The sequence below is a fragment of the Hyperoodon ampullatus genome, assembly GCF_949752795.1.
Source record: "Hyperoodon ampullatus genome assembly, chromosome: 1".
Taxonomy (NCBI): domain Eukaryota; kingdom Metazoa; phylum Chordata; class Mammalia; order Artiodactyla; family Ziphiidae; genus Hyperoodon; species Hyperoodon ampullatus.
In genome coordinates, this window is record NC_136914.1 from 26,420,135 (window position 1) to 26,432,320 (window position 12,186).

At 39.2% G+C, this 12,186-nt stretch overlaps 1 protein-coding gene across 5 annotated transcripts in view; it reads right to left on the minus strand.

Annotated features, from left to right (window-relative positions):
• Window positions 1–1,077: 1,077 nt before the first annotated feature.
• HERC3 (HECT and RLD domain containing E3 ubiquitin protein ligase 3) overlaps window positions 1,078–12,186 on the minus strand; it is a gene marked incomplete at both ends in the record, with an annotated part of 127,916 nt that continues 116,807 nt past the window's right edge. For 4 of the 5 annotated variants that reach the window (XM_079717298.1, XM_079717296.1, XM_079717295.1 and 1 more), the window contains 3 exons: window positions 1,078–1,286; window positions 3,257–3,359; window positions 3,585–3,768. In XM_079717298.1, the coding sequence (XP_079573424.1) occupies window positions 1,078–1,286; window positions 3,257–3,359; window positions 3,585–3,768 (496 nt within the window). The remainder of the gene's footprint in view (window positions 1,287–3,256; window positions 3,360–3,584; window positions 3,769–12,186) is intronic. The other variant, XM_079717294.1, reaches the window with a different exon arrangement.

A 12,186-nucleotide genomic window follows, 5' to 3' on the forward strand; every position in this document is an offset into this window, starting at 1 on the left:
TAAAGAATGTCCTTCAGTCTTAGCAGTTAGGGAGGAGGAAAAAAAAAATCTGAGTAGAAATTTTGCAATTTAAATAGAAAATGAAAATAGACTGCATGCATCCACTAGGAGGAGAGGATGGGACATTAAGTCAGGTAACAGAATGGGATGAAGTGAAGGGAAAAGTAGGAGGGTGGGAGGAGAGATGAAGTGGTAGAGACAGAAAGTGATAGGGAAAAGGATAGGCAATTTATTCTACTTTTCTGGGAGAAAATACTCCTTAGAAAATTAATGCAACCTGCTCCAAAAGCAAAATGATGCAAGAGGGTGAGGGCCTGTTACCTCATCTTGTTGTCAAAAGGGCTTGGCGGGGCCACCAGAAAGAGTTCGGCTCAGCTGCGAAGCTATGCAGCCCTGCACCCCTTTGAGGAGGGCCGGGAAGTCACAGAGCCATAGGGAGATGGCCAGTCCCTCAAGAACTGTTTTTTTAGGCAAAAGGCAGGTTTATGAAAGGCTCCCCATAAATTCGCAAGAGTTCCGCCAAAGTCATGGACCCAGATTCAGCTTGTTGGGCTTGGGAATTTCTGAAGTAATCCTTTCCTTCTTAGTCCTTAGGGTTGGACGGCAACAAGCCAGGAGCATTTCCAAGGCTGCAGAGAAAGGAGATGTTCTGCATGTGCGGGTGAGAAAGGACAGGTCAGTCGAATCATTCTTGCAGAGGAATGAGATGGTAGGAAGACAAGGAAGCGTCAGGAGGAAAGATCAGGGCTGAGAGAGACATCGGGGGAATGCGAGTTTAAGAATCCACTGCCCTTTTATCCATCAGAGTACAGCGTAGTCACAAGTGCAAGGAACAATGGGGAACTGGGTTTAGAAACAAAATCGCTTCCCAGACGAGGGCTGGTTTTTCACCCTATCCCTAACCCCTGATTTTTCAAAACTTACCACCCCAGAAGTGCATCCGTCGGGTTCAGGATTCAAAAGTTCCAACCCACTTACACAATAGAAAAAACCAGAACTCACTCCCCATGATTTTCTGTACGGGCCTCAACGCGGACGTGGAAGAAGGAAGGAGAGTCTGGGGCAAGCCGGGGAGCCTCAGGCCAAACTGAAGCCCTCGTAGTTGTCGAGGGCCTGGGTCAGCCGTGCACACAGGACCTCTTTGCTGCTGTACTTGGGGAGGTCAAGAAGGTTGTAGCAAGTGTGGGCCACGGGCAAGTACTCCTCCCCGCTGGCCGTGGACTGGATGACGATCTGCAGGCTGGCCATGCCGTAGATGGGGATGCGGTCGCTGCCTGTCAGGAACACTGCGGAGAATGGGAAACACCAGCTAGGTAAACAGGGAGCGGCTCTCTGCGGCCCAGGGAGGAACAAAAGGGAAGGGCTGACACCCTGTGGCTCATGTGAGAAGTACAGCCACTTTTTTGTGCCAATATGTGTTGTATTAATACTAATAAATGCTCACTTATAAAGCAAGAGATGGCCTTTCACACCCTGTGTTTTGGTTTTATATGGATAAAAAGTCTATGCTTTTCATTGGCTAATTTCAGAACCTAATTATACACTGACACAAAGCATCCATCCAATGGAAAGATGCTCAAAAATGCCCCCGAATAAAAAATGGCCTCAGTGAAATGTATGGCCTCATAAATGTTACGAGCTTTCACAAAATCAAAGAGGAAGAGAATTGCTGACCTAGGAAAAGGGCTGACCTCAGAAAACAGGAAGAAGACTACAGTCCATGGGGCCTCAGGGTCTCTCCTCTCCCCTCAAGTGTCTGTGCTTATTATACCCCTTGGCTGGTGAATTTCCATTTGGGATCTGTTTGCTTGCCTTTCCCTGTCTCTCCATTTTTCTTAAACCAGAAGATCTGACACTGACATTATATGAGACGTTTCCCTCTTGCGACACACTTGTGACTTGGAGGGGAAAAAAAGACCAACCCAGCTGTCTTTTCCTGTTTTCCAGCACTAGATAACCTTCTTTGTTGAACTGCTGGAAAATTAACTATCGATACAATGAAATCATTAGTTAAGGAGCACTTTCAAATAACCTGTCACTACCTGAGGCTACGATACATAAACATGCTTGCCAAATCTGTAAAGTTAATAAAAATTTATGGAAGTCCAATGGTCTCTGAACAGAAAAACATCTTCTTTTAAGGAAATCCCCGGACCAAGGGCTAGCGCCTCTTGATTGTCACAGTTCCACAAGACCCACTGGCAAATCTTATCCTGTCATTTTGACTCAGATGCCGCTGTTTCTCAAGGGCCCCTGTAACCAGGCAGAGGGGAAGCAGGGCTCTTTTTAGGAATTCTTTTGTAAGATCTCCACTTCCTCTCATCCTTACTCCATGGGAGCAGTAGAATCTGGGGGTAAATCTTGCATTAATACTAATATATGCTCATTCTTAAAAAGCAAAAGAGACTGCCTTTCAAACTCTGTTTTTTTCATTTTAAATTGATAAAAATGTTATGCTATTCAATGGCTAATTTATGACTCTGATTATACAATGACACAAAGATTTCTACTATTTTTAAAAGGGTAATTTGTTCATGTAAACTAGACTTCATTTTCCTTTCCAAATGTACTACCATTCTCAAACGTCATCCAGCCAGTCACAAAGGACCATTTACTGTATGATTCCATTTATATGAAATATCCAGAACAGGCGAATCCATAGAGACAGAGCAGACTGGTAAGGGTGGGAGGCTGGGAGGAAATGGGGAAAGACTGCTAATGGGTACAGTGTTCTTCTTGGGGTGATGAACGCGTTCTAAAATTAATTGATAGTTTCACAACTCCGAATATACTAAAAACCACGGAACTGTACACTCTGAATGGCTGAATTGTAACAGTATGTGTGTGTGAATTAAATCTCAATAAAGCTATTATAAATCACATCTCCCCAGTTACATCTGCAGTAGACACTAATATTTTCAAAAGGCTAGAATGATAAGGGAGGTTAATCCAAACAATTCGATTTCATCAATGTAATACTTAAAGGAATCACCTTCATATAAAATAACTAGTATTTTTAGAGCAATTAAAAATCAGTGAAATGATTTTCTTCCTTTCATGCAACCCACCCCGTTACACAACAAATAAGGATTAACAACCTCTGTTGCGCCTCAGATATCACTAAGACAAAAAATGTAAATATATTTCCTTCCTTACCCTTTACCATTTAAAAGAGTTGAACTTCACCATGGAGTATACCATCCTATACCACATGCAAAACTGAAATGTGGACAGATACCATACTGATATTACTTACAGAGAAACTTCTTCTTCTTTTCCAAAGGGAACTCATGAAATGTTTCCCAAAATAGTTTCACAGTGGGATGTGTGGCTGAGTAATCACCCTTGTAGATGGCAGTCTGCCCAAAAGAGACAGAAAGAAAAATATTATCTTCCGGAAGAATATTACAAGTGGACATCTGTATACCATTTGCACTGGAGAGTAAGAAATAACCACTGAGATGCAGGAGGACTCCAAATCCTCCTTGACTACAGAATACGTAAGAAAGAGACCGGGTTCTGGGCACTGTGCCCAGGCCAGTGCTGCTCCCTCAGAGGTAACAGACTGCACCTTTTAGGCTTACCTCCTCCAGGGCCTCCCAGTTGTAGTTGCTGTTCCCCACCATCATGGCCCTCAGTTCTGAAGGCTGGAAGAGCTCAAGCACTTTGCCACCACACACCTTTAGGAAGCCGCTGGAGAAAGCTGTGTACCATTCATGAACTGAGATTTGGAAGACATAATTCACATAAGCATCCACAAATTCCTGCCTGCCAGGAGACCAAAGAAATAGAATAAGTTTAGCCCAAAGTCTTGTAGAATTTATCAAGTTTCCCTTCTAACTGAGGCTGAGAGAGATGAAAAATCTCATCAGATGCTCTCACCAGGAGGCATCCTACAGCATCTTGTAGGTTACCACCCAGCCCTAGGATTCCACCAAGGGGGGTCTCAGGTGATCTGGGGGCAGGGGAGGGGGCTAGGTGGGTGGAACCATACTACTGACTTTATTTTACCTGAGGTGTTCCAGTTTTCATCTTGTTTATGGTCCTACATAATTTAGTTAAGAAAAAAAAATAAGACTTTTTCTGCTTAAAAGAAAAAGTCTAAGATAATGGTTCTAGACTACTTCCTTTCTCTTCGAAAATGAATAAAGCTAAACCCATCTGACATTTGTATCCTCCTCTACTTTAAAAGGTAATTTCCTAACACCTCACTATAAATCCCTTAATCACCTCTGGAAAGAACTGTCTTAATACAATGGCTCCATCTCACTAAGGATCAGTCAAATGCTAATTACGACAATAGCTTCTGCAAGCCTGACTCAAAGCAAGCTGGCTTCCTGGGCTGCTTATTGTAGATAAGGAGTTGGTTTTCTGGGCAGGTTTCTGCAGGTTACAGGTCAGAGTTCTGGTTTGTTTTGTTTTTTGTTTTGGCGGTTTGCGATTTTTTTTTTTTTACCCATTTTTTAAAAAATTGAAGTGTAGTTAATTGCGAATGTTGTGTTAGTTTCAGGTGTACAGCAAAGTGATTCAGTTATATATATATATATGATATATATATGATATATATATATATTCTTTTTCAGATTCTTTTCCATTATAGGTTATTACAAGATATATCAATAGAATATAGTTCCCTGTGCTGTACAGTAGGTCCTTGTTGTTTATCTTTTTTATATATAGTGGTGTGTATATGTTAATCCCAAACTCCTAATTTATCTCTCCCCCCACCATCCCCTTTGGTAACCATAAGTTTGTTTTCTATGCCTGTGAGTCTATTTCTGTTTTATAAATAAGTTCATGTATATCATTTTTTTTGTTAGATTCCACATACAAGTGATATCATATGATATTTGTCTTTCTCTGTCAGTTTCCTTTTTATATATGGTCAGGCCATTGTCTGTATGTATATTCCGTCTCTGACTAGTGGGAATGTAATCTGTGCACTGAGGCATAAACAACTGGGAGAAAAAGTTGCCAATATATGGAAAAGTTGAAAAAGTAAATACCCTTTAACCCAGCTACTCTACTACCAGCTAGTGCCCCAGAGAGACTCCTCACATGAGCGTACAAGAAGACAAGTACAGGGGTGTTCGTTGCAGCATTCTCTTGTAATACAGAAAATTGGGAGAAACAAAACTAAATATCCATTAATATGAGAATGGACAAAGAAAAGACAGTAAAGTCATATGATGGAAACCATAAAGCACAGCACTTTATGGAATTTTTGTCCAAAGGAATAGAATCTCAAGAACAATGCTGAGTAAAAACCAAGTTTTTGAATGTTAAGTACAATATAACAGCACTTATGTAAGTTGTTTCTTTAACACTTAAAACATTATTATCTATAAGAGACAGTGGCTCCGCCACTTATGGCTTGTGACCCTTGGGCAAGTTATTTAATCTCTCTGTGCCTCACCCTTTTCATCTGTAAAATGGGGAGAATAAGAGAACATAACGTATGGGACTATTATTAAAATTAAATGAGTTAATACATGTAAAGTTCTTAGAACTGAGGCCGCCTTGTAAATGTTAATGATTATTACATTGTTTATGGCTATGAGATTTTGTGTATGAGTATGAAATTATGTATAGGACATATATATATAATGTGTGTATTTAATAAAAGCATTATGTAAAAAGATCTTTGTCTTAATACACATATTATAAAAATATAAAAACATGAAAGAATATGCATAAAATTCCTAAGAGTTTTGTCTATGTAGGAAAGGAGGGTGAGAGGAGAGGAAGAGGACTAAGGGGATGTACAGAAAGAATTTCAATGGCTTCAGTAATTCTTTTTTTACAAAACCTGAAGCAAATACTATCTGTTTAAACTTTGATCATAGATACACAGAAGTTTGTCATATTAGTTTAGTGCTTTTGTGTATTTACATTTTTTTTCTAAAAATTAAAAAAATCAGACACTTTGAAGACAGATACTTTCCACGTATCCTCTGTAATATACTACACTTCACAAAACTACAACGTGAACATTTTGGGTTTCCTCCAGGCAATCTGGTCACCAATAATTAACCAAACTACACCGATAACTAACTGTAGTATAAGCCCTGACAGTTTGGGGTTTCTTTTCCTTTTTTTGTAATGCAAGCGCTCTGGCTGTGCAAGCATCTGCTTCAGAGAAGATAGCTAATGGAGAAGAATAAACACATTGCCAGCCACACAGCCAGGCTGCCTCTCCCGGATGAAGCTCCTTTCAAAGATCTTGGTCGATTTTGATAACTGACCATTCAGGCCACTTGTTTTTTTTCTCTTCCCACACATTAAATTCCTGCTCTTATGTTTTAAATTTACAAAGAGTGAGCCCGTGAAACCCTAGGGCCCCCACTGTCAAACCCCCAAAAAACCAGAACCCCAGACCCTCACTCCGACTCTCTTGCTTTCTCTCCACCACCCTTGACCCAACCTTACTGTGTGGCCCCGGTGTGCCATATAATTTCCAGGTCTTGTAAGTAACATACCTTTATTTATTTTTTTTCAAAGTATCCTGATGGTTATTTCTGAAGGGCGTCTTGCAATCATATCAGAACCACAAGGACTGGCCCAATCACAACACTGGTTATTGATAGGCTGAGACCAGCATAAAACAATAACCAACAGGCAACGTAATATGGTGGATAATGCGGTAGACAGGGGGTCAAGTCCAGGGTCCGCCATGTCCTGTATCTAAGCCTCTCTTTTCTCATCTTTAAAATGGGGTAAATGTTCAGTTTTAAAAATAAAAGCCACCAATGTAAAAAGATTATTGTACATCTTAACTATAGATGCTGAAAGTTCTCACAGTGCAGACAATATACTGCTTTCTTGAAACCCATTAGACAAAGCCTGCAAAACAAAGAATGTTGCCTGCCATCCAGTTCTATAAGGATCAAGTCATAAGCCACTGCAGTCACTGACCTATGGTACACACTGAAAGGAATTCAGAATGAAAAACAGGATGAAACATCCTGTGTGTTTTGGTACCTAGACAGTTAAGATGCATATTAGGAAGAATTTCAATGACACCAGATTCTTGCATCCTCCCATACATAAATAAGCACTAAAATCATTAACTAGAGATATCTGAGGGTTTTTTTGTGATTAGTAGTGATCTTTTACCAAGATGGATGTTTGACTATATGTATTTCCCAGCCAGAACAATTCACATAGATTGGCTCTTTCCCTATCTCTTCAGAGCAGTTCCTCAGAGCTATCTGAGAGGCTACAGTCCTCAGTAAGGCCCCTGAAGACACCCCAAAATCACTGCTCTCATGTTGTGCATGTTTATTTCAGTCAAGAGTTTTGGCAACCATGAACGGACCCAGAGCAGACTTTTCTCCTTCACCTGAACTCTCCAAGGATCTGGACCTTGGTACCAGCAAGGGCCCTTGTGCCTCCCTGGAGAGTCCAGACGAATTTGGTGAGTCTCTCCTGGTCTCGGATCTCTTGTCTTGGTTGACAATCCTGAGTTTTTTCCAGTAGTGGATAAGACTTTTCCTTTGTAAGATACTGAGAAAGTGTTCAGTTGTAAGATTCTGAGAAACTGCCCAGTTGAGAGAGAATGGGAAGATTTTGTTCATTTGAAAGACACTGGGAAGGCTCAGACTGGGTGATTAGGTAGGAGGCTGACCCGATGTGTTTCCTCAAATCATCTACCTTAACAGGATTTGTCAGAATAAAAGTAAAGATACCATAGGAGAGCCTTCAGCTCCAAAGATAAGAGACACAGCTCCTCCAGGCCGATTACAGCTTTCTGGGGCAACCGAGGCATTTATGGGAGTGGTGGAGGAAGTCACCACACTGTGCAGCAGGTCCCTAGGGAAAGCCACTCCTTAAAAACTCACTCAGCCAGGGGCACACATATAAGAATGGGCCATTCAGTGCTCAGGGCCCCCAGAGCATTTTTAGGCTGCCAGTAAGAGAAACCCAGACACTAAAAGAGCTAAAACGACTCTAGGGTGACACCCAGAAGATTAAGCTCACAAACCGCACATCGGCCCACCACACTTTTCAGTAGTGATTTTATTCTGACAAACCAATTTTAAAATGAGAAATAGGGCTTCCCTGGTGACGCAGTGGTTGAGAATCTGCCTACCAATGCAGGGGATACGGGTTCGAGCCCTGGTCTGGGAAGATCCCTATGCCGTGGAGCAACTGGGCCCGTGAGCCACAACTACTGAGCCTGCGCGTCTGGAGGCCTGTGCTCCGCAACAAGGGAGGCCACGACAGTGAGAGGCCTGCGTACCGCGATGAAGAGTGGCCCCTACTTGCCGCAACTAGAGAAAGCCCTCGCACAGAAACGAAGACCCAACACAGCCAAAATAAATAAATTAATTAATTAATTAACTAATTAAAATGAGAAATAGAGTCTCTCAAACGGAAGAAAAAGGGGTGTCAGATAACCCCTGACCAATACCCCAGACAGGTTTACATATCATACAGAACTTATACTTGGCAAGTACTTACTTACTTAAGAATTAAGGAAATCCTCCCTGAAATGGCCAAGATGGGGCTCTTTTTTTGGCATTCCCAAACTGGTTTTTGTTTTATCAAGGCAGCTTGATAAAACATCTTTCAAAATTCTGACCCTCGGGGCACAAAGTCCTTCTAGGAGGAGCTTGCATTTCTCTCCCTGCATCTTTGAGATATAAATGTTCTACCAGAGCTCTCAAGAACTCTTATCTTACTCTTATCTAGACCATCTTTAATTCCTGGGACTGAGGGAAAAAAGGAAAAAAGAGGCCTTTTAAACCCAATCAAGTAAACTTAACTTATTCCAACTGTTATTTATAAACTAGTAAGTTTTATATTGTAATACCTGATTCATGACTAAGTTTTAAAATGAAGCTGTGAGATCTCTGATTACATCTGTCTATATGTCTGTGTGTATGTTATAGATATATGTCTTTACTTCTGAATAGTATAGCCAAAATTAATTTGTAAATGAGCTCTACTTAATTGGCTTAAAGGAAATTAAGCACTTATATACAGTCTCAGAAATATAAAAGAAACTAACCCAAATGAATTTCAGGTTCACATGATCTGGGAAATATTCAGTATTAAATTAATATTTGGTATTAAGTTTGCTGATTTAATTAATACAGACTCTGTAGAGTCATCGACATTCACTATAATACTTTTATTGTACCTAGGTTTATTAAAAGTCAACTAAGGGGCTTCCCTGGTGGTGCAGTGGTTGATAGTCCGCCTGCCGATGCGGGGGACACGGGTTCATGCCCCGGTCCGGGAGGATCCCGCATGCCGCGGTGCGGCTGGTCCCGTGAGCCATGGCCGCTGAGCCTGCGCATCCGGAGCCTACGCGTCCGGAGCCTGTGCTCCGCAACGGGAGAGGCCCGTGTACCGCAAAAAAAAAAAAAGTCAACTAAGATCTTATTTCTCTTACAAAACTTGTCAGCAAGAAAAATAACTTGGTATGATGAAATTTTTATAAGAAAATTAAATGTAAATGAGATAAGAGTTTTTAGGTGAACCCTTTAGGGATAATTATGTTTTATGGTATGTCTACTTAAAAAACAGTTTCTCCAAATATTTGGTTACTTGAAACTTTAGAGTTTTGCTAAATTAGGTTAAATGATGGAAGTTTACTGAATATCTAGATCATTCCAAAATAAAATAATCTACTGAAACATTAATTACTAAACACAGACTTCCTTTTACAGAGAAAAGAAGATATTCAGGACTATTAATAAATATGTTTGGTGCCACACAGAGACATTTTCCATAAGAAAGCACATGTTTTTTAGAAATTATAAACAGTATTCATAAGTTTGTCAATCTACAGGGTGCTAACTATAAGGAAAGTTTAAAATTGTTTACTTCTTAGTTTTCACTAGAAATTAAGGTTTTTAAGAGTGGAGAATTCTAGTTAATATGTGTGATTAAAACTACTAAAATTAATAAGGGAAACATCTTTGTATGCAAGGAAAAAACAAGGTATAAGGAATGAAAATGCATTTTGTTAAGGGAAAAGAAAGTAATTTTGTCCTCAAGAGACGTTAAAAAGAGGGGAAGAGAAAAAGGAGTATGGAGCTTCCTTAAAAAAACTAAAAATAGAATTACCATATGATCCAGCAACACCACTCCTGGGCATATATCCAGAGGAAACCATAATTCAAAAAGATACATGCACCCCAATGTTTACTGCAGCACTATTTACAATAGCCAGGACTTGGAAGCAACCTAAATGTCCAACGACAGAGGAATGGATAAAGAAGATGGAGTACATATATGCAATGGAATATTACTCAGCCATAAAAAAGAACAAAATAATGCCATTTGTAGCCACATGGATGGACCTAGAGATTGTCATACTGAGTGAAGTAAGTCAGACACAGAAAGAAAACTATCATATGATATCACTTATAAGTGGAATCTAAAAAAATGGTACAGATGAACTTATTTACAAACCAGAAATTGAGTTACAGATGTAGAAAACAAACATGGTTACCAGGGGTGGAAGGGGGAAGGGACAAACTGGGAGACTGGGATTGACATAAACATACTACTGTATATATCGATAAAATAGATAACTAATAATGACCTACTGTATAGCACAGGGAACTCTACTCAATACTCTGTAATGACCTATATGGGAAAGAATCTAAAAAAGAGTGGATATATGTATAACTGATTCACTTTGCTGTACAGCAGAAACTAACACAACATTGCAAATCAACTATACTCCAATAAAAATTTTTAAAAGAGAGAAAAAGGAAAAGCATAGGGAAAAAAATCTAAAGGTAAAAAAGGAAGTTATATCAATAGAATGATGTGGAAAAGAAATGCTGAGAAAAGAGTTTTGTGCATGGTCTGGACTGGCTAAGATTAGAATAAACTTAATTGAGTAAATGAATTATAATGTTAATGGTAAGATGGTGAAAAACTAGAATTTGGTTCTCTGTTAAGGAGACAAAGTTTTCTTGGAATATTTATATGATTTTGATAACCAATTGTGAAGTTTTTTTTTTTTTTTTTTACTTTTTAAGTACTCTGTTGTAACTTTCTATATTTGCCTTTGAAATCTTTTATTGTCACTTTGGTTAAGTAATAAGTATTGTTTCACAGTGACCTATAATCCTATTTGACCAAGTGCTTTAAAAACTCTTGATAGGGCTTCCCTGGTGGCGCAGTGGTTGAGAGTCCGCCTGCCGATGCAGAGGAAATGGGTTCGTGCCTGGGTCTGGGAAGATCCGACATGCCGCGGAGCGGCTGGGCCCGTGAGCCATGGCCGGTGGGCCTGTGCGTCCGGAGCCTGTGCTCCACAACGGGAGAGGCCACAACAGTGAGAGGCCCACATACTGCAAAAAAAAAACTCGATAATTTTGACAAACTTCCTCAAATCAAATTCTAAATGAAGTTCTTTTGACCTCTAGCTATCTTTGGGATGCTTCAGAGGGCCCCTGAAACATCTCAAAGAGAAATATTAAACTAATTAGGCTTATTTGATATGTTAAATTACATGGCTAGCATTATCAAATAAGTAGTGATAAACCTTCTTAGGTTATACTGTATGGGTAAATGTTATTAATATAAATGTTCTAAAAATTATATGAAATTTCTAAAATTTACATGTGTCCTGGTATAATGTCATAATTCTAGTTATTTTAATATTGTATTAAATATATTTAATATGGTGGACTTTATAATTTCATTATTTTAATATTTTAATCTTGTATTTAATATCTAAAATTTAATATTTAATATTGTAATAGTGTATGAAAATAACCAAATTTCTTTGACAAATGCCTTGTAATCAGGTCTTTAACTGTGCCTTTTTAAGTCTTGTCATTTACAAACAGTTATTGTTTTACTCTGATGCTTTTACAAAAATGCTTCATCTCCAAGAAGATTCATAGAAAGGACTTTTTGACAAGCACAGGTTTCTGGTAACTTTCACATCATACTGCTTAACTGGGTAAGAAATTAAAGAATTCTAATGGAAAACCTGATGGCTTCATAAAACTGTTAAAAGGAGATCAAGAATTAACAACATGGGACTGAACGAACTGATGAAGATGATTATAATTTTTATGACTCTTTGAAAAATTTCTGATTCTTTTTAATGTTTTATTTTTCCAGATTTGAGAAAACTTTTGCTCTTTCCTCTTAAGCTAACTATAATTTATAGCAACTTGGTAAATTATACCTTTGTAAGCGGAACTGAAACAT